The sequence below is a fragment of the Triturus cristatus genome, chromosome 1_2, assembly GCF_964204655.1.
Source record: "Triturus cristatus chromosome 1_2, aTriCri1.1, whole genome shotgun sequence".
Classification (NCBI taxonomy): domain Eukaryota; kingdom Metazoa; phylum Chordata; class Amphibia; order Caudata; family Salamandridae; genus Triturus; species Triturus cristatus.
This window is the reverse complement of record NC_140580.1, coordinates 1,192,334,808-1,192,354,396: the sequence shown is the minus strand read 5'-3', so window position 1 is coordinate 1,192,354,396 and position 19,589 is coordinate 1,192,334,808. Positions and strand designations below refer to the sequence as shown.

The window sequence follows — 19,589 nt, the reverse complement described above, 5'->3', positions numbered from 1 at the left end:
ATACAACAGGTGCGGCAAAATACTACGACCATTATTGGATGACAGCGAACATTTTCAGTACTCTAATTGCGCATGCACACATTATTTAAGTGGTCATCACCAAATGATGACCCTGACACTACACAATAGTATAAAATAAAAACATCTTTTTCATTACACTTCGAATTTAGAGGGGACGGATCCTGGTCCTTGAATACATGTGACTGACCACGAATACGAAGAAATATTGACAGTGCTCGACTTGGGTCACGTTTTACTGGATCCTTTGGTGGGAACTAGGTAAGCAATATAGACTGTTTCAATAGATGTTTTGACGAGTATCATTCGAGTCACATTGTCAATGGTTGTAGTACAGTACAATTTTACTTTTTAGGTATAAGTTTGGAAATTTCCCATATACCTAACAGGAACAATAATTGTGAAACGTACAAGGTGAGACGTCATCACCTTATTTTATATGACTTGGAGTACATTAGCACCAATGACTGTTCGGATATTTACATCTAACACGGGCACATCCATTAACACGCACTATCTTCCTCGGTGTAAGATTAATTACGTATTTTGATAATCTCTGACAGTAGCATGTAGTGATTCAGGGGTTCTTTTTGGACTTTCGTTCTATCCACTTGGGGAGCCTGTCGGAATCTATCTCTCTATTAATCACACAAGGAAGCGGATTACTTTCTATCTCTTGGGGAACTCTATCCCTTTAAATTGGATGATTATTTATGGATCTGTTTCACATTAGATTGTAAGGCATAACACAGCTGAAAAAATAGTGTGTATGTCTCTGTAAATACAGGAAATTAGATACGTTGTTTTTTCTTCTTTTTTCTTTGTTTCTTATTTGCATGCAGCCTTGAGAAAGCCCGTTGGGCGAAACGCGCGTCGGCTGCGTTGTGAAAACTGGATACTCATATGATTATGAAAGAATAAACATAACACATCCTGTTACATCAAGATCGGAAATTTATTGTGTCTTTCATATGAACATTTTACGTATTTGGACTACACCCAGGAAACAGACTGTCTTAAGGGGTGCAGGTTACGTTTGGGGTGTGCAGCATTGCCTTTTTTGTATCAGCAGAAAAGGGCCCTCCCTTGAAGATTAGAACTCTCACCTGTTTCTTCTCCTTGAAGACTCGAGCTCATACCTGTTTCTTCTCCTTGAAGACCAGAGCGCTCTCCTGTTTCTTCTCCTTGAAGACTAGAACTCTCACCTGTTTCTTCTCCTTGAAGACTAGAGCTCTCACCTGTTTCTTCTCCTTGAAGACTCGAGCTCTTACCTGTTTCTTCTCCTTGAAGACTCGAGCTCTCACCTGTTTCTTCTCCTTGAAGACCAGAGCGCTCTCCGGTTTCTTCTCCTTGAAGACCAGAGCGCTCTCCTGTTTCTTCTCCTTGAAGACTAGAACTCTCACCTGTTTCTTCTCCTTGAAGACTAGAGCTCTCACCTGTTTCTTCTCCTTGAAGACTCGAGCTCTTACCTGTTTCTTCTCCTTGAAGACCAGAGCGCTCTCCTGTTTCTTCTCCTTGAAGACTAGAACTCTCACCTGTTTCTTCTCCTTGAAGACTCAAGCTCTTACCTGTTTCTTCTCCTTGAAGACTCGAGCTCTTACCTGTTTCTTCTCCTTGAAGACTCGAGCTCTTACCTGTTTCTTCTCCTTGAAGACTCGAGCTCTCACCTGTTTCTTCTCCTTGAAGACTCGAGCTCTTACCTGTGTCTTCTCCTTGGAGACTCGAGCTCTTACCTGTTTCTTCTCCTTGAAGACTAGAGCGCTCACCTGTTTCTTCTCCTTGAAGATCAGAGCGATCTCCTGTTTCTTCTCCTTGAAGACTAGAGCGTTCACCTGTTTCTTCTCCTTGAAGACTCGAGCTCTTACCTGTTTCTTCTCCTTGAAGACTAGAGCGCTCACCTGTTTCTTCTCCTTGAAGACTCGAGCTCTTACCTGTTTCTTCTCCTTGAAGACTCGAGCTCTCACCTGTTTCTTCTCCTTGAAGACTCGAGCTCTTACCTGTGTCTTCTCCTTGAAGACTCGAGCTCTTACCTGTTTCTTCTCCTTGAAGACTAGAGCGCTCACCTGTTTCTTCTCCTTGAAGATCAGAGCGATCTCCTGTTTCTTCTCCTTGAAGACTAGAGCGTTCACCTGTTTCTTCTCCTTGAAGACTCGAGCTCTTACCTGTTTCTTCTCCTTGAAGACTAGAGCGCTTACCTGTTTCTTCTCCTTGAAGATCAGAGCACTCTCCTGTTTCTTCTCCTTGAAGACTAGAACTCTCACTTGTTTCTTCTCCTTGAAGACTAGAGCTCTCACCTGTGTCTTCTCCTTGAAGACTCTAGCTCTTACCTGTTTCTTCTCCTTGAAGACTCGAGATCTTACCGGTTTCTTCTCCTTGAAGACTCGAGCTCTCACCTGTTTCTTCTAGCTCTCACCTGTTTCTTCTCCTTGAAGACTAGAGCGCTCACCTGTTTCTTCTCCTTGAAGACTAGAGCTCTCACCTGTTCTTCTCCTTGAAGACTAGAGCGCTCACCTCTTTCTTCTTGGTATCCCTCAGGGGCAGCAGACCGCCATCTTTCTCCTCCTCTTCACGCTGATCACGTTCCTGATCCTCTACAGCTCCAACAATGGAAATGAAAACTTCCAGTTCCAATCCCTGAAGGTGAAGTCCCGCCACAAGCCAAACTTCAGGAAAGTGCCAGCAAAGAGTGGGTACCTGCCAGTGCACGGGAACAAGGTGTGTGAGGGGGCATCACTCATGACTACTCTATGCTGGTGAAACTCTACAAGCGGCACACTGCGTAGAGGTCATGTGACACGCTGGGGAGGGGTCATGGGAGAGACTGGGGAATAATCAGGTGACACTGGGGAGGGGTCATGGGAGACGCGGGGAGGGGTCATGGGAGACGCTGGGGAGGGGTCATGGGAGACGCTGGGAAGGGGTCATGGGAGACGCTGGGGAGGGGTCATGGGAGACGCTGGGGAGGGGTCATGGGAGATGCTGGGGAGGGGTCATGGGAGACGCTGGGGAGGGGTCATGGGAGACGCTGGATCAGGTGACACACTGGGGAGACAGGTGACACGCTGGGGAGGGTCAGGTGACACATGCTGGGAGGGATCTGGTGACACACGCTGGGCAGGGATCTGGTGACACGCTGGGCAGGGATCTGGTGACACGCTGGGCAGGGATCTGGTGACACGCTGGGGAGGGATCTGGTGACACGCTGGGGATGGATCTGGTGACACACTGGGGAGGGATCTGGTGACACTGGGGAGGGATCTGGTGACACACTGGGGGCAATGTGCATGTTACACACTGGGGAGGGATCTGGTGACATGCTGGCAGTAATGTGCACGTGACACTGGGAGTGATCATTTTACACGCTGGGGTGGCCACAGGTGACACGCTGGGGAGGGGTCAGGTGACACGCTGGGGAGGGTCAGGTGACACGCTGGGGAGGGTCAGGTGACACGCTGGGGAGGGTCAGGTGACACGCTGGGGAGGGTCAGGTGACACGCTGGGGAGGGTCAGGTGACACGCTGGGGAGGGTCAGGTGGCACACTGGGGAGGGATCAGGTGGCACACTGGGGAGGGATCAGGTGCACGTGGCACACTGGGGAGGGATCAGGTGCACGTGGCACACTGGGGAGGGATCAGGTGCACGTGGCACACTGGGGAGGGTTCATGTGACACACTGGGGAGGGTTCATGTGACACACTGGGGAGGGATCATGCTCGCTGGGGGGCAGGAGCTTTTTGTTGGGAACAGTAAAAATCTGGACATCCTTGCCGTTGTCGATAAAAAACAGCAAGACATTAATGTCATTCAGAGGGATGCTGAAAACATGGCTATTTAAGAATTAAAAGTTAGAGGCTCAGTTAATTGGCAGAGGCATCATACCCGTTGGTTATAGCGCCAAGTCCCCCTTGGGCATACGTGCGCTTTATAAGTCTTAAATCAAATCAAATGTGACATGCTGGGGAGAGGTCATGTGACACTGGGGAGGGATCTGGTGACACTGGGGAGGGATCTGGTGACACACTGGGGGTAATGTGCACGTTACACGCTGGGGAGGGATCAAGTGACACACTGGGGAGGGATCAAGTGACACACTGGGGAGGGATCAAGTGACACACTGGGGAGTGATCAAGTGACATACTGGGGAGGGATCAGGTGACACACTGGAGAGGGATCAGGTGACACACTGGAGAGGGATCAGGTGACACACTGGAGAGGGATCAGGTGACACACTGGGGCTAATGTGCATGTTGTATCCCGGGGAGAGGTCATGTGACACACTGGGGGTAATGTGCACGTGACACACTGGATAGGGATCATGTGACATGCTGGGGAGGGATCAGGTGACACACTGGGGAGGGATCAGGTGACACACTGGGGAGGGATCAGGTGACACACTGGGGAGGGATCAGGTGACACACTGGGGAGGGATCAGGTGACACACTGGGGAGGGATCAGGTGACACAGTGGGGAGGGATCGGATAAACACTCCGGAGGAGAGATCATGGTATCACATTGTGGGTAAGGTGCAGAGGAATAATGTAGCACCGTGGAGAAGGTGCCAGAGACACACAAGAAGGATTTTGTAAAACTCTGTGGGCAAATAGCACATTGGAAGGGATCAGGTAACACACTGTGAGGAAGGTCTACGTAGTACTCTGCGGAGGGATCAGGTACGCACTGTGGTGAAGGTGCTTGTGCACACTATGGAGGGTACAAGTAAAGCACCGTGGTGAAGGTGCATGTGCACACTATGGAGGGTACAAGTAGAGCACCGTGGTGAAGGTGCATGTGCACACTATGGAGGGTACAAGTAGAGCACTGTGATGAAGGTGCATGTGCACACAATTGAGGGTACAAGTAGAGCACTGTGGTGAAGGTGCATGTGCACACAATTGAGGGTACAAGTAGAGCACTGTGGTGAAGGTGCATGTGCACACAATTGAGGGTACAAGTAGAGCACTGTGGTGAAGGTGCATGTGCACACTATGGAGGGTACAGGTAGAGCACTGTGATGAAGGTGCATGTGCACACAATGGAGGGTACAAGTAGAGCACTGTGATGAAGGTGCATGTGCACACTATGGAGGGTACAAGTAGAGCGCTGCGGTGAAGGTGCATGTGCACACTATGGAGGGTACAAGTAGAGCGCTGTGATGAAGGTGCATGTGCACACTATGGAGGGTACAAGTAGAGCACTGTGATGAAGGTGCATGTGCACACTATGGAGGGTACAGGTAGAGCACTGTGATGAAGGTGCATGTGCACACAATGGAGGGTACAAGTAGAGCACTGTGATGAAGGTGCATGTGCACACTATGGAGGGTACAAGTAGAGCGCTGCGGTGAAGGTGCATATAGCACACTATGGAGGGTTCAAGTAGAACACTGCGGTGAAGGTGCTTGTGCACACTATGGAGGGTACAAGTAGAGCACCGTGGTGAAGGTGCATGTGCACACTATGGAGGGTACAAGTAGAGCACTGCAGTGAAGGTGCATGTGCACACTATGGAGGGTACAGGTAGAGCACTGTGATGAAGGTGCAGGTGCACACTATAGAGGGCACAAGTAGAGCACTGTGATGAAGGTGCACGTGCACACTATGGAGGGTACAAGTAGAGCGCTGCGGTGAAGGTGCATGTGCACACTATGGAGGGTACAAGTAGAGCACTGTGGTGAAGGTGCATGTGCACACTATGGAGGGTACAGGTAGAGCACTGTGATGAAGGTGCATGTGCACACTATGGAGGGTACAGGTAGAGCACTGTGATGAAGGTGCATGTGCACACTATGGAGGGTACAAGTAGAGCACTGTGATGAAGGTGCATGTGCACACAATTGAGGGTACAAGTAGAGCACTGTGGTGAAGGTGCATGTGCACACAATGGAGGGTTCAAGTAGAGCACTGAGATGAAGGTGCATGTGCACACTATGGCGGGTACAGGTAGAGCACTGTGATGAAGGTGCATGTGCACACAATGGAGGGTACAAGTAGAGCACTGTGGTGAAGGTGCTTGTAGCACACGATGGAGGGTACAAGTAGAGCGCTGCGGTGAAGGTGCATATAGCACACTATGGAGGGTTCAAGTAGAGCACTGTGGTGACGGTGCATGTGCACACTATGGAGGGGACAAGTAGAGCACTGTGGTGACGGTGCATGTGCACACTATGGAGGGGACAGGTAGAGCACTGTGATGAAGGTGCATGTGCACACTATGGAGGGGACAGGTAGAGCACTGTGATGAAGGTGCATGTGCACACAATGGAGGGTTCAAGTAGAGCACTGAGATGAAGGTGCATGTGCACACAATGGAGGGTACAAGTAGAGCGCTGCGGTGAAGGTGCATGTGCACACTATGGAGGGTTCAAGTAGAGCACTGTGGTGAAGGTGCTTGTAGCACACGATGGAGGGTACAAGTAGAGCACTGTGGTGAAGGTGCATGTGCACACTATGGAGGGTACAAGTAGAGCACTGTGGTGAAGGTGCATGTGCACACTATGGAGGGTACAAGTAGACCACTGTGATGAAGGTGCATGTGCACACTATGGAGGGTACAAGTAGAGCACTGTGATGAAGGTGCATGTGCACACTATGGAGGGTACAAGTAGACCACTGTGATGAAGGTGCATGTGCACACTATGGAGGGTACAGGTAGAGCACTGTGATGAAGGTGCTTGTGCACACTATGGAGGGTACAAGTAGAGCACTGGGGTGAAGGTGCATGTGCACACTATGGAGGGTACAAGTAGAGCACTGCAGTGAAGGTGCATGTGCACACTATGGAGGGTACAGGTAGAGCACTGTGATGAAGGTGCATGTAGCACACTATGGAGGGTACAAGTAGAGCACTGTGATCAAGGTGCATGTAGCACACTATGGAGGGGACAAGTAGAGCACTGTGATGAAGGTGCATGTAGCACACTATGGAGGGTACAGGTAGAGCACTGTGATGAAGGTGCATGTAGCACACTATGGAGGGTACAAGTAGAGCACTGTGATGAAGGTGCATGTAGCACACTATGGAGGGTACAAGTAGAGCAGTGCGGTGAAGGTGCACGTGCACACTATGGAGGGTACAAGTAGAGCACTGGGGTGAAGGTGCATGTGCACACTATGGAGGGTACAAGTAGAGCACTGGGGTGAAGGTGCATGTGCACACTATGGAGGGTACAAGTAGAGCACTGCAGTGAAGGTGCATGTGCACACTATGGAGGGTACAGGTAGAGCACTGTGATGAAGCTGCATGTGCACACTATGGAGGGTACAAGTAGAGCACTGTGATGAAGATGCATGTGCACACTATGGAGGGTACAAGTAGACCACTGTGATGAAGGTGCATGTAGCACACTATGGAGGGTACAAGTAGAGCACTGTAATGAAGGTGCATGTGCACACTATGGAGGGTACAAGTAGAGCGCCGCGGTGAAGGTGCATGTGCACACTATGGAGGGTACAAGTAGAGCACTGTGATGGAGGTGCATGTGCACACTATGGAGGGTACAAGTAGAGCGCCGCGGTGAAGGTGCATGTAGCACACTATGGAGGGTACAAGTAGAGCACTGGGTGAAGGTGCATGTGCACACTATGGAGGGTACAAGTAGAGCACTGTGATGAAGGTGCATGTAGCACACTATGGAGGGTACAAGTAGAGCGCCGCGGTGAAGGTGCATGTAGCACACTATGGAGGGTACAAGTAGAGCACTGGGTGAAGGTGCATGTGCACACTATGGAGGGTACAAGTAGAGCACTGTGATGAAGGTGCATGTAGCACACTATGGAGGGTACAAGTAGAGCACTGGGTGAAGGTGCACGTTCACACTATGGAGGGTACAAGTAGAGCAGTGCAGTGAAGGTGCACGTGCACACTATGGAGGGTACAAGTAGAGCACTGCAGTGAAGGTGCACGTGCACACTGTGGAGGGCACAAGTTGAGCACTGTGGTGAAGGTGCACATGCACACTAAGGAGGGTACAAGTAGAGCACTGCGGTGAGGTGCCCATGCACACTAGCGGGGATCAAGCAACACACTATAGAAGTTTAACATTACACACTGGGCAGGGATTCAATAACTCACTATGAGAAAAGTGTACGTGGCTCACTAGGGAGGCCGTAGGTAACAGAGCCTGGGGAAGGTGCACCTGGTCTGGCTCACTGGGAAGAGCACAAGTGACACACTGTGGGGTGTACACATGGCACGCTGTGAGGTGTACACGTGGCACGCTGTGAGGTGTACACGTGGCACGCTGTGGGGTGTACATGTGGCACGCTGTGTGAGGTGTCCTTGTAGGCCACTGTGGGGGAAGATGTAGTTAGTAAACTGTGGAGATAGCACCGGTGGAACACTGTGGGGGTGCTACAGCGTCCACACTTTGCAGAGGGTGTTGGTGGCCAACTGGGAGGGCTTAGGAGGCCCACAGGGGTGGCGACTTGTTGCCCTCTAGGAAGGGCACATGTAGCACATTTTGAAAGTTACACATAATACCATTTGCACATTGACAAGGGCACAGGGGGCACACTGGAAAATGTGCAGTATGGTAAAGACTTTGGTGTCTCACTGGGAGGGCACAAGTGGCCCATTCTGGGGTAGGCACAGGGGACACGTTAGCGGAAAGGCAAAGGGGTGCACTAAAGGGAAGATGCAGTTGGTGCACCATGGAAAGGCACTGGTGGCACCCTGACATGGCACATGTGCCAGCCTGGGGTCAACAGTAGTTGCACCCTGGGAGAGCGCAGGAGAGTGCAGGTGGTGCATTCTGGGAAAAACAGAGGGGGCACTCTGGGGTTCGCAGTAGCTTCACACCGGCAGGGTTCAGGTGACTCATTGTGCGGAAGGCACATGTGGCACCCTTGGCGAGGGCCATGGTGGCACTCTGAGAGGAGCGCTGCTGGCACAGTGAGGGCACGGGGAGAATGTCACGCAGAGAGTAGACATTGGCACTGTATGCAAGGTGCAGGTGGCATGCCTTGTGGAAAGCTGTGCGTGGCACGCAGGGGCAGGTGGGGCACCACAGAATGGATCAGTGGTCCTGTGTGGGAAGGGGGTAGGTTGGGCACCGTGGAGGGACCTCACTCTCTTGTATGTTTCCCCTCAGAGCCTCCACACTCACTGCCAGCGCTGTGTCGTCATCACCAGCTCCAGCCACCTGATAGGCAGCCACCTGGGCCCAACGATTGACCAATCAGAGTGCACGATCCGCATGAATGACGCTCCCACCACAGCCTACGAGCCGGACGTTGGCCGCAAGACCACCTTCCGCGTGGTGGCCCACTCCAGTGTTTACAGGGTCCTCCGGAGGCCCCAGGAGTTTCTTAACAAGTCCCAGGAGACCACCCTCATCTTCTGGGGACCCACCAACAAGATGCAAAAGGAGAGCAAAGGCAACCTGCTGCAGATCATCCGCCATGCCACTGCCACCTTCACCAACGTGGCAGCCTTCATTATCTCCCCTGGCAAGATGAAGAGCTTTGACGACTTATTCCGTGGAGAGACCGGGAAAGACAGGTGCGTTTCAAACCTGTCAGCATGCGGTGAGATGCAGTAACCAGGTCCTTGGAGGGTGGGGGGGGGGGGGGGGGTTCTCAGAGGACCTGTGCTACATGTGTCAGGGTGGGGGGGAAAGGTGCTCAGAGGCGTGACGTGCTATCAGAGACCCTGTGCTACATGTGTCAGGGTGGGGGAGGGGAGCTCAGAGGCGTGACATGCTATCAGAGACCCTGTGCTATATGCGTCAGGGTGGAGGGGAGGGGTGCTCAGGGGTGTGACGTGCTATTAGAGGCCCTGTGCTACATGTGTCAGGGTGGGGGTGGGGAGCTCAGAGGCGTGACATGCTATCAGAGACCCTGTGCTATATGCGTCAGGGTGGAGGGGAGGGGTGCTCAGGGGTGTGACGTGCTATTAGAGGCCCTGTGCTACATGCATCAGGGTGGGGGGGTGGAGGGGTGCTCAGAGGCGTGACGTGCTATCAGAGACCCTGTGCTACATGCGTCAGGGTGGGGTGGAGGGGTGCTCGGAGGTGTGACGTGCTATCAGAGACCCTGTGGAGAGGTGTGGTGCAGTGGCCAGGGCAGCTGACATCGGAGCACAGGGCTCATGCTTCGATCCCCGGCTCCGGCGGTAGCTCAGCTCAGCACCATGTGACTCTGGGCAATAGCTCACTTAATTTCCACAACGGCCCCCAGCGACTTGAGACACGTAAGGGTGAGTAGTTTGCGCTTTACAAATACGGATTTACATTTACTGTGCTTTATGCGTCAGGATGGGGGGTGCTCAGAGATGTGATGTGCTATCAGAGACCCTATGCTACATGCCTCAGGGTGGGGGGGTACTCAGAGGCATGACGTGCTATCAGAGACCCTGTGCTACATAAGTCGGGGGGTGCTCAGAGGCGTGACGTGTTATGGGAGGCCCTGTGCTACATGCGTCACGGTGGGGGGGTGCTCAGAGGCGTGACGTGCTATCAGAAACCCTGTGCTACATGTGTCAGGGTGGGGGAGGGATGTTTAGAGGCGTGACGTGCTATCAGAGACCCTGTGCTACATGTGTCAGGGTGGGGGAGGGGTGCTCAGGTGTGACGTGCTATCAGAGACCCTGTGCTACATGCATCGGGGGTGCTTGGAGGCGTGAGGTGCTATCAGAGACCCTGTGGAGAGGTGTGGTGCAGCGGCCAGGGTAGCTGACTTCGGAGCACAGGGCTCATGGTTCGATCCCCGGCTCCGGCGGCAGCTCAGCTCAGCACCATGTGACTCTGGGCAATAGCTCACTTAATTTCCACAACGGCCCCAGCGCCTTGAAACCCATAAGGGTGAGTAGTTCACGCTTTACATTTACTGTGCTACATGCATCAGGGTGGGGGAGGGGTTCTCAGAGGCATGACGTGCTATGGGAGGCCCTGTGCTACATGTGTCACGGTGGGGGGGGTGCCCAGAGGCGTGACGTGCTATCAGAGACCCTGTGCTACATGCATCAGGCTGGTGGGGGTGTGCTCAGAGGTGTGACGTGCTATCAGAGACCCTGTGCTACATGCGTCAGGGTGGTGGGGGGCTGCTCAGAGGTGTGACGTGCTATCAGAGGCCCTGTGCTACATGTGTCAGGGTGGGGGGGGAGGGGTGCTCAGGGACGTGACGTGCTATCAGAGACCCTGTGCTACATGCGTCAGGGTGGGTGGGTGCGTCATGAGGGAGGGGTGCTCAGAGGCGTGACGTGCTATCAGAGACTCTGTGCTACATGCGTCAGGGTGGGGTGAAGGGGTGCTCGGAGGCGTGACGTGCTATCGGGGGCTCTGTACTACATGCATCAGGGTGGGGTGGGGGGTGCTCAGAGGCGTGATGTGTTATTAAAGAACCTGTGCTACATGCATCAGGGGGGTGCTCGGAGGTGTGACGTGCTCTCAGAGACCCTGTACTACATGCGTCAGGGTGGGGAGTGCTAAGAGACCCTGTGCTACAAGTGTCAGGGTGGGGGGGAGGGGTGCTCAGAGGTGTGACGTGCTATCAGAGACCCTGTGCTACATGTGTCAGGGTGGGGGAGGGGAGCTCAGAGGTGTGACATGCTATCAGAGACCCTGTGATACATGTGTCAGGGTGGGGTAGGGGGTGCCCAGAGGCGTGATGTGTTATTAAAGACCCTGTGCTACATGCATCAGGGGGGTGCTCAGAGGCGTGACGTGCTATCAGAAACCCTGTACTACATGCGTCAGGGTGGGGGGGAAAGGTGCTCAGAGTCATGACGAGCTATCGGGGGCCCCGTGCTACATGCGTCGGGGTGGGGAGCGCTCAGAGGCGTGATGTGCTATTAAAGACCCTGTGCTACATGCGTCTGTTTGGGGGTTGCTCAGAGATCCTGTGCTACATGTGTCAGGGTGGGGGAGGGGTGCTCAGAGTGGTTTCGTGCTATCAGAGACCCTGTGCTACATGCATCAGGGAGGGTGCTCGGCGGCGTGAGGGGTGCTCAGAGACGTGACACGCTATCAGAGACCCTGTGCTACATAAGTCGGGGGTGCTCAGAGGCGTGACGTACTATGGGAGGCCCTGTGCTACGTGTGTCACGGTGGGGGGGGGGTGCTCAGAAGCGTGACGTGCTATCAGAAACCCTATGCTTCATGCGTCAGGGTGAGGGGTGCTCAGAGGCGTGAAACACTATCAGAGACCTAGTGCTACATGCATCAGGGTGGGGGGGGGGGAGGGGCGCCCGGCGGCATGACGTGCTATCGGAGGCCCTGTGCTACATGCATCAGGGTGGGGGTGCTCAGAGGCATGACGTGCTATCAGAGACCCTGTGCAACATGCGTCCGGGTTGGGGGGGGGGAAGCTGCTCAAAGGCATGACGTGCTAGTGGGGGACCTGTGCTACATGTGTCAGGGTGGGGTGGGGAGTGCTCAGAGGCGTGATGTGCTATGAAAGACCCTGTGCTACATGCGTCTGGTTGGGGGGCGCTCAGAGGCCCTGTGTTACATGTGTCAGGGTGGGGGTAGGGGTGCTCAGAGGCATGACGTACTAGCAGAGATCCTGTACTACATGCGTCAGGGTGGGGGGTGCTCGAGAGACGTGACACGGTATCGAGACCCTTTGCTACATAAGTCGGGGGGTGCTCAGAGGCGTGACGTGCTATCAGAGACCCTGTGCTACATGTGTCAGGGTGGGGGAGGGGTGCTCAGAGGTGTGATGTGCTATCAGAGACCCTGTGGAGAGGTGTGGTGCAGCGGCCAGGGCAGCTGACTTCAGAGCACAGGGCTCATGGTTCGATTCCCGGCTCCGGTGGTAGCTCAGCACCATGTGACTCTGGGCAATAGCTCACCTAATTTCCACAACGGCCCCCAGCGCCTTGAGACACGCAAGGGTGAGTAGTTTGCGCTTTACAAATCAAATCAAATTTATAAAGCGCATGGCTGCACTAGCTAGTGCGTCCCAGAGCTACGACAAGAACCCGAGTGAGAGAGTGAGAGTGAGAGAGAGAGAGAGAGAGAGAGAGAGAGCTCAGACGGAGTGGTCAGATGGGAAAAGCCACGTTTTGAGCTTTTTCCGAAAAGCAATCTGTTAGACCTGTCAGCCCTAGGGTGGTCTTCCGTTCTATTTTTGATCATGCCTCATTTTTTTCCACCCTCATTTCTATGTTGGACTTAGGTCTCCGGGCGCCTTTTCATTGCCAACCAGTGTTAAGGTGCAGGTGCTCCCTTCTCCCAAGATGGCTGCCACAGGCCCCTGCTACTGCGGAGTGGTCTTACTAGAAGCACCCGAGCTGCCACAAGCTGGCTGGAACCCCACAACAATGTTGCGACACCAGCCCGCCTTTTTTGTCCCATAGGTAGAATGGGGAAGCTCCTGGAATGTGCTGGAACATTCTAGAAGGGAGGTGTGGTTTTTACTTTTGCCGCCTTGGATAGTGGTCACCTGACCTAGGGCTACTTAAGTGAGGGAGGGAACTTTTTCTGGTTAGTTGGCCAGTGGGAGTAAAGCAGACCTGGGGAAAATCCACGCAGGAGCATAGGCGGTAGGGCCTAGCCAGGGACTTATGCCTCTGAAAGTGACAGGACTTAGGTACTGCCTTTTGAGTGAGTGAGGGATCCTGTACAGCCCACTGATCTAGTCCAGTGGTAGGAGAACCCAGGGGCCATCTGCTAAGCTTGACTAGGAAGGAACTAGTCACCAACTCAATCCTTACCCCCCAAGGAACAAAACCCCTAAGGGCGCCAGAGACATCTGCGCCAGTAAGACTGCTAAGAATGAATGCTGAAACTTTATGCTGAACCTTCATGCTGAAACTGAATGCTGAAACTAAACGCTGGAACTTCAGGCTGAAACTGAATGCTGAGATCTAATGCTGAAGCTCCTTATTGAAACCTAAACTGCAACTGACTGCTGGGGATCAACCAGGTACTAGCGCTGTGACCCCTGCGCTCCCCGAGCTGGCCTAGGATCCCCTGAGTCAGCCCCACGCTGAGCTCGCTGTCATCCCGCGCGAGGACCGGAAGCGCGCTCACCGCCGCGGCCCAGGGACCAGAAGTTGCTCCTCACCGAGTCGGGACCCGCGGAGAAGCCCGGGGCCTCGCCGCTGCCGTCGCAGCGACTGAGTGAGTCGCGGCAGGCCGTGAAGCCTTCTACAGCCCCACGTGACGAGGGCTGACTGCGCGTCGCGGGCCCCGCCGCTGAGCACGCTGACTGCGGGGCCTGAAGCCGTAAGGAACCCCCGAGTGTCTCCCGAGACCAGGACGCCGAGATCAAGGTAACCCCTGGGGGCTGGGAGGTAGCGTGGCCGTGTGTAGGCCTGGGACTAACCCCCCTGCTCCCCGGGAGGCTTGCGGAGGACCCGGTGCGCCCCCTGCTGATCGGGAGCGTCACCGCACCGTCTGGCGACCGCTCCAGTGCCGGCCGAGACGCTGACTCCCCTCCGTGGGATTGCCCCCGTGCCTTGAGACTGCCGCGTAAAAGGGGACCACTTGCTTAAGGCCTGTTGAGTGCGAGAAGCGCTGTGTTTTTAAGTCCTGCTCAAAAGTGCTTAATGTCTCATGATTACGAGAAGCGCTGTGTTCTTAAGTTCTGCTCAAAAGTGCTTAATGTCTCATGATTACGAGAAGCGCTGTGTTCTTAAGTTCTGCTCAAGAGTGCTTAATGTCTCATGATTACGAGAAGCGCTGTGTTCTTAAGTTCTGCTCCAGAGTGCTTAATGTCTCATGATTACGAGAAGCGCTGTGTTCTTAAGTTATGCTCAAAAGTGCTTAGTGTCTCATGATTACGAGAAGCGCTGTGTTCTCGAGTTCTACCCTGAAGTGTTTAATGCTTATGATTACGAGTAGCCCTGTGTTCCCAAGTTCTGCTCTGAAGTGCCTAATGCCTTGTGATTACGAGTAGCGCTGTGCGCTCAAGTCCTGCTCCGAAGCGCTAGGAATGCCCGGGGTAACGATATGCTTGAGAGTCCTGCCTTGACGCGCTATTAGTTTTCTGAGGTGGCGCTAGGTTTCCCAGCCCTATTTCAAAGCTCTGATAATTGTTAGTCACCGCGCGTGGTACCCACGGCAGAGTGAAATGCTAGTGGTGGGAGGGGCGCAGCACTCTGATTAACCGCTGTAGTTACCGCTCCCCCAGGTTCGCCAGGTATTGCCACTGGAGCTATGATGAAGCGCCCTGGAATCTGGCGCTAAGGTATACAGGTGTGGCCTACTGCATAGTAATGAATTACTGGTGAATCTGACGCAAAGGTATTCAGGTACTGCCTATGTTACCATAATGAAATGCTGGTGACTCTAATGTCCATGTGTTCAAGTGATGCCCATTGCCATCTAAGGAACTGTGCTTGCATATCATTTGATTAGATAAAACTGATTAATTTGCATTGATCTTACTGTGTGGCATCCCTTATGGTGTGCGTTTCCTGCTTCAGGGGATGTGTGTGTTGTATGGTCGCTTTACACATAAGCCTTTGGGTGCCCAACCGCTCGAGTCACGTTACACCCTTAGGGCTTGGTGACCCCAGGTCTTACATTGGTGGCAGCGGTGGGATTAGGACCTGTGACCATACAGCACCCTCCCGTGAAGCGGAGGGCGCCACAATTAAACGCCCATTGTATTTAAGCTCTGCAACTGTTATTACTGCACTGATTACATTCCACTGTCCAGACTGAGGGTGTAGAAATCCTGGTTAGCTTGAAATTGTCACCCATATCCTAGAGTTTTTCTTCCTTAGTATCTAGGTCCCCACCTGTCACGATGGAGTTCCGGTTAGCCGACCTCGAGGGGTACACTGTAAGGCAACTGAGGGAATTCAGGCAGGGGATGGGGGTGCCTGGGGTGCGGAGGGCCAAAGGACCGGAACTCCGTACCGCCTTAAGGGCATGGGTAGAGGCCCACCCAGAAGGGAGAGAGGATGGGGGACAGGAGGTGCCAGATGCACCTCAGGAGGAGAGCGCCCAGGAAGTACTAGACATACTCAATGTGGATATGTCCGAAAATGTGCCCCCAGGGAGACGTTCTGGGGCCAGTAGTAGGACAGGGTCTAGGAGGAGCGTGTCTCCAGAGGAGTACGAGGACAGGAGGGAGGAGAGGCAGTTAAAGTGGGAGCTGGCCAAGTTGGAACAAGAGAGAGAAAGGGAATTGGCCTAGTTGGAACAAGAGAGAGAAAACAAGAGATGGGCAATGGAGGAAAAGAAGCTGGCGCACGAGCTTCTGCTGAAGGATTTGGAGCTGCGCGCCCTCCGGATAAATGCGTCCAATAAGGACAATGGTGGCAGCATACCAAGAGAGTCCCATGAGTCAAAATTTTATTTACCCAAAGAAGTCATTGCCAGCTACACAGTGGGGGACGATATTGCCAAATGGTTGGAGGCATACGAGGTGGCCTTGACCGCCCATGGGGTTCCCGAGAGCAATTAGGGAGGGGGCCTGTATCGCTGTTAGACCTGGCACCTTGGCGTGAGTTTCCCTTCCACTTTTTGATGGTGTGCCTCGATTGTTTTGCTGGTGTTGTCCGCTCAGGGCACTGCGCCACGGCTAATCCGTGCCGCAGTGCAAGTGCTCCCTAGGTAAAGTGTACCCGTAATTGATGTCCATGATTGGTTTATTGGATTCACTGTCAGTCCCCAGTAAAGTGCACCAGGGGTGCCAGGGCTTGTGAATGCCAATGCTGCTGGTGGGCTTGCAGCGCTGGTTGCGCCACCCACAGAAAGCGGCCTTGTAAAATGTATCTAGGGTCTGCCACCGCAGACCCTGTGCGCGGTCCGGGACCATCGCGCTGACTGCGCAAGTGCCCCCACTTGCCAGTCCCTAAACCTTCCCTTACTTACATATTAGCCACCCCTCTGGTAGGCCCACGGGCAGGGTGCAATGTAGGCATAAGGTAGGACATGCCCTGATGTGTGTGGCATGTCTTAGTAGTGAATTACAGCCATTTTCGTTCTTCACTATTGAAGGCTACCTGCTCTCCATAGGCCAGAATGGGCTGCCGGGATCACGCCAACGCTGTGACCCCAGTGGACTCAGAGAGCATGGTAGGATGTCAAGTTTAGTATGCCTGAACTCAGAATAATAAAATACTTCTTGTAGTCAAGTTTATTTTAATATCCTGGGTTTGTAAATACTACTTTTAGAAAGTTAGTATTTACTGACCTGACCATCTCAGTCCGCCTCTGCTGTGTGTGTGTGTGTTCTGCCTAGCAACAGTAGGAGCAGGGTGGGGGGATCCCCAGAGACAGGTTGGCTGCCAGGTGGTGGGTAGAAAGGTGACACCTGGATGGGTGGGAGGAGTACACCTTGACTCTTGAATAGACCTGTGCTCTGCCACCACAAAGCCGGCGCCGCCCCCTGTGGAGCGGCTGATGTCTCTGCCCTGCTGCTGAAAGGAAAGAGCAGAGTCACCATAACAAAGTGCTCCAGAACTGGACTGAGCCAGGCCCAGGCCCCCTGGCGCTAAAGAACAAAGGAATAATGGTATAAAAGTAGGAGCCTGGCTCCTAAGAAATCAGAATCCTGTTTACCACAAAGAACCTCTGCCCGACTAGAAGGAGAAGAAGACGCTGGAGGAGCTGGCCTGCTGCTTGCCTTGCTGAGAAAGGAGAGGAAGAGACTTACTGAAAAGACTTTGCTACTTTGTGCTTGAACATTCTCCAAGGGCTTGATCTGAGCTTGCCCCCTGAACTGAACCCCAGGACCAGTGGGTTCTCTGTGCTTTTGCTCGTCCTCCAATTCGAGCCGTGTGTGCATCCCGCTGGAAAGAGACTGCGCCCCTCATCGCCCCTCCTAGGGCCGTGACACTCCGAAGCTCGCCTGCCTCAAACCCGTGAGAACCCCGCTCCGTCCAGAGCCGCTCTCTGTCCCCGGGCCAGGCCGCCTGCATCCCTGTCACCGCCTGCTACTGGAGCGCGCTGACCGCGCTATCACCCCTCCCGCCGGAAGCCGTCCGACGACTGTGATCTACGCCGGGTCAACCAGCTGCACTGACTGTGCCCTGCGACCCCGCTTCGCTATCCCCGGACATCTCAGGCCGCGCCGCCCCCGCTGTGGAGACCCTCCTGCACCGCCGTGCTAAAGGGTCGCTGGCCGCGCCTGCCTACGTGCCCACACCTGCTGATTGAGGACCCAAGAACACTTCCCAAGCTGAGAGTCGCACCGACCTGTGCCGACTCTCCACATCACGAAAGAAGTTCCAGTATCGGGCTCGGGGCCCGCAACGCCTTATTTCCCCGTTCGCAGGAGCTGATCTCTGTGAGTACTGGAACCACAAGTAACATTTGCAAGAGACTACAAAGTATCCATTTGAAACTACGAACAAAGAACATTTGCCTGCTTTATAACCTGGTGGCATAGCGAAAACGTTATTGGTCTTGTGATAAGTCTGCTGAGATATATATACCTATTTTTACATAAAGAAGCGTATTTTTATATATATCCAAGTCTGGTGTCCGTTTCTGGGGGGATTGATGTATTTACTGTGTGGATGATTGTAAGTGCTTAACCAACAACGCCTGAGGAATCGCCTTGGCTGCTCACGCCACGCACCTAGAGGGTGAGCAAGGGTCATTCGCGAGGGGTTATCCTGCGCCCTGACGTGGAGGAGAGGGTTCCTGCTTGACACAAGGGCAACCTTGCGCCAACCAGAGATCCCCGACTCTAACATTGTTGGCAGCGGCTGGGATTTCGGATTTGCATTTGTAATTTGCATACAGTGAATTATTAATCACCAGATAGTGAGAGCAGACCAAATAACGCAGCCACAGGTTTTCATTTGTTGAACTTTGTTGAGACATCTGCCGTTACTGCAACCATGCCTAGCTCACTCTCCGCTGGGAGAGCACTCTCTGTGATTTCTGGAATAGATGAGGTGGATTGGGAGAGACTGGAAGGCTACACGATGGAGCAATTGAAAGGCTACAGTGTAAAATTCCGAGTTCCCCATGCTGGATTCAAGAGGAAGCCCCAGTACACCAAGGCGTTGAGAGCCTGGAAGGAGTCACGAGACCCACGGAATGCGGGGGACATCGTTCCACCCGACAACCTGGAGGAGCCCAGCAGAGTCCGGTCGCCAGAGGAGCTGGCAGACAGGGCAGCAGACAGGGCGCATGCAATGGAGATGGCAAAGTTGGCAGGACAAATGGAAATGGAAAAGCAGAAGTTGGCCCTGGAGGCACAACAACGCCAAATGGATCATGATATCAGATTGAAGGAGTTGGAGCTGAAGGCGAAAAGTTTGGACACCGCTCCTTCTGGTGGCAGCACTCCACCAGTGCAGGTAGAGTCCAAGGTGTACATCCCCAAAGATGTAGTAAAGGAGTATTTTAGAAAGGATGACATAGGGCAGTGGTTTAGAGCCTACGAGGTGGCCATGTCTTCACACCGGGTCCCTGAGAAAGACTGGGGAGCGGGGTTGTGGGGAAGGTTCCTTGCTGAAGGGCGTGACACACTGTTAGATTTGCCCTTAGATCTCCAAGCCTCATACCCCCATATGAAGGAAGCTTTAATGACAAGGTATGGGTTAACTCCTGAGCTATATAGACAGAGGTTCAGGGAGACTAAGAAGATCCCTGAGAGTACGTATGTGGAGTATGTGACCTTTTTCTGCAGAGCGCTGGATGGTTGGGTGAAGGGTAGCAA

At 53.4% G+C, this 19,589-nt stretch overlaps 1 protein-coding gene across 5 annotated transcripts in view; it reads left to right on the top strand.

The window, feature by feature from the left end:
- ST6GALNAC6 (ST6 N-acetylgalactosaminide alpha-2,6-sialyltransferase 6) overlaps positions 1 to 19,589 on the top strand; it is a 144,011-nt gene that overhangs the window by 52,973 nt on the left and 71,449 nt on the right. For all 5 annotated transcript variants that reach the window (XM_085614148.1, XM_085614149.1, XM_085614144.1 and 2 more), the window contains exons 4-5: positions 2,554 to 2,733; positions 9,107 to 9,516. In XM_085614148.1, coding sequence (XP_085470274.1) covers positions 2,554 to 2,733; positions 9,107 to 9,516 — 590 coding nt within the window. The remainder of the gene's footprint in view (positions 1 to 2,553; positions 2,734 to 9,106; positions 9,517 to 19,589) is intronic.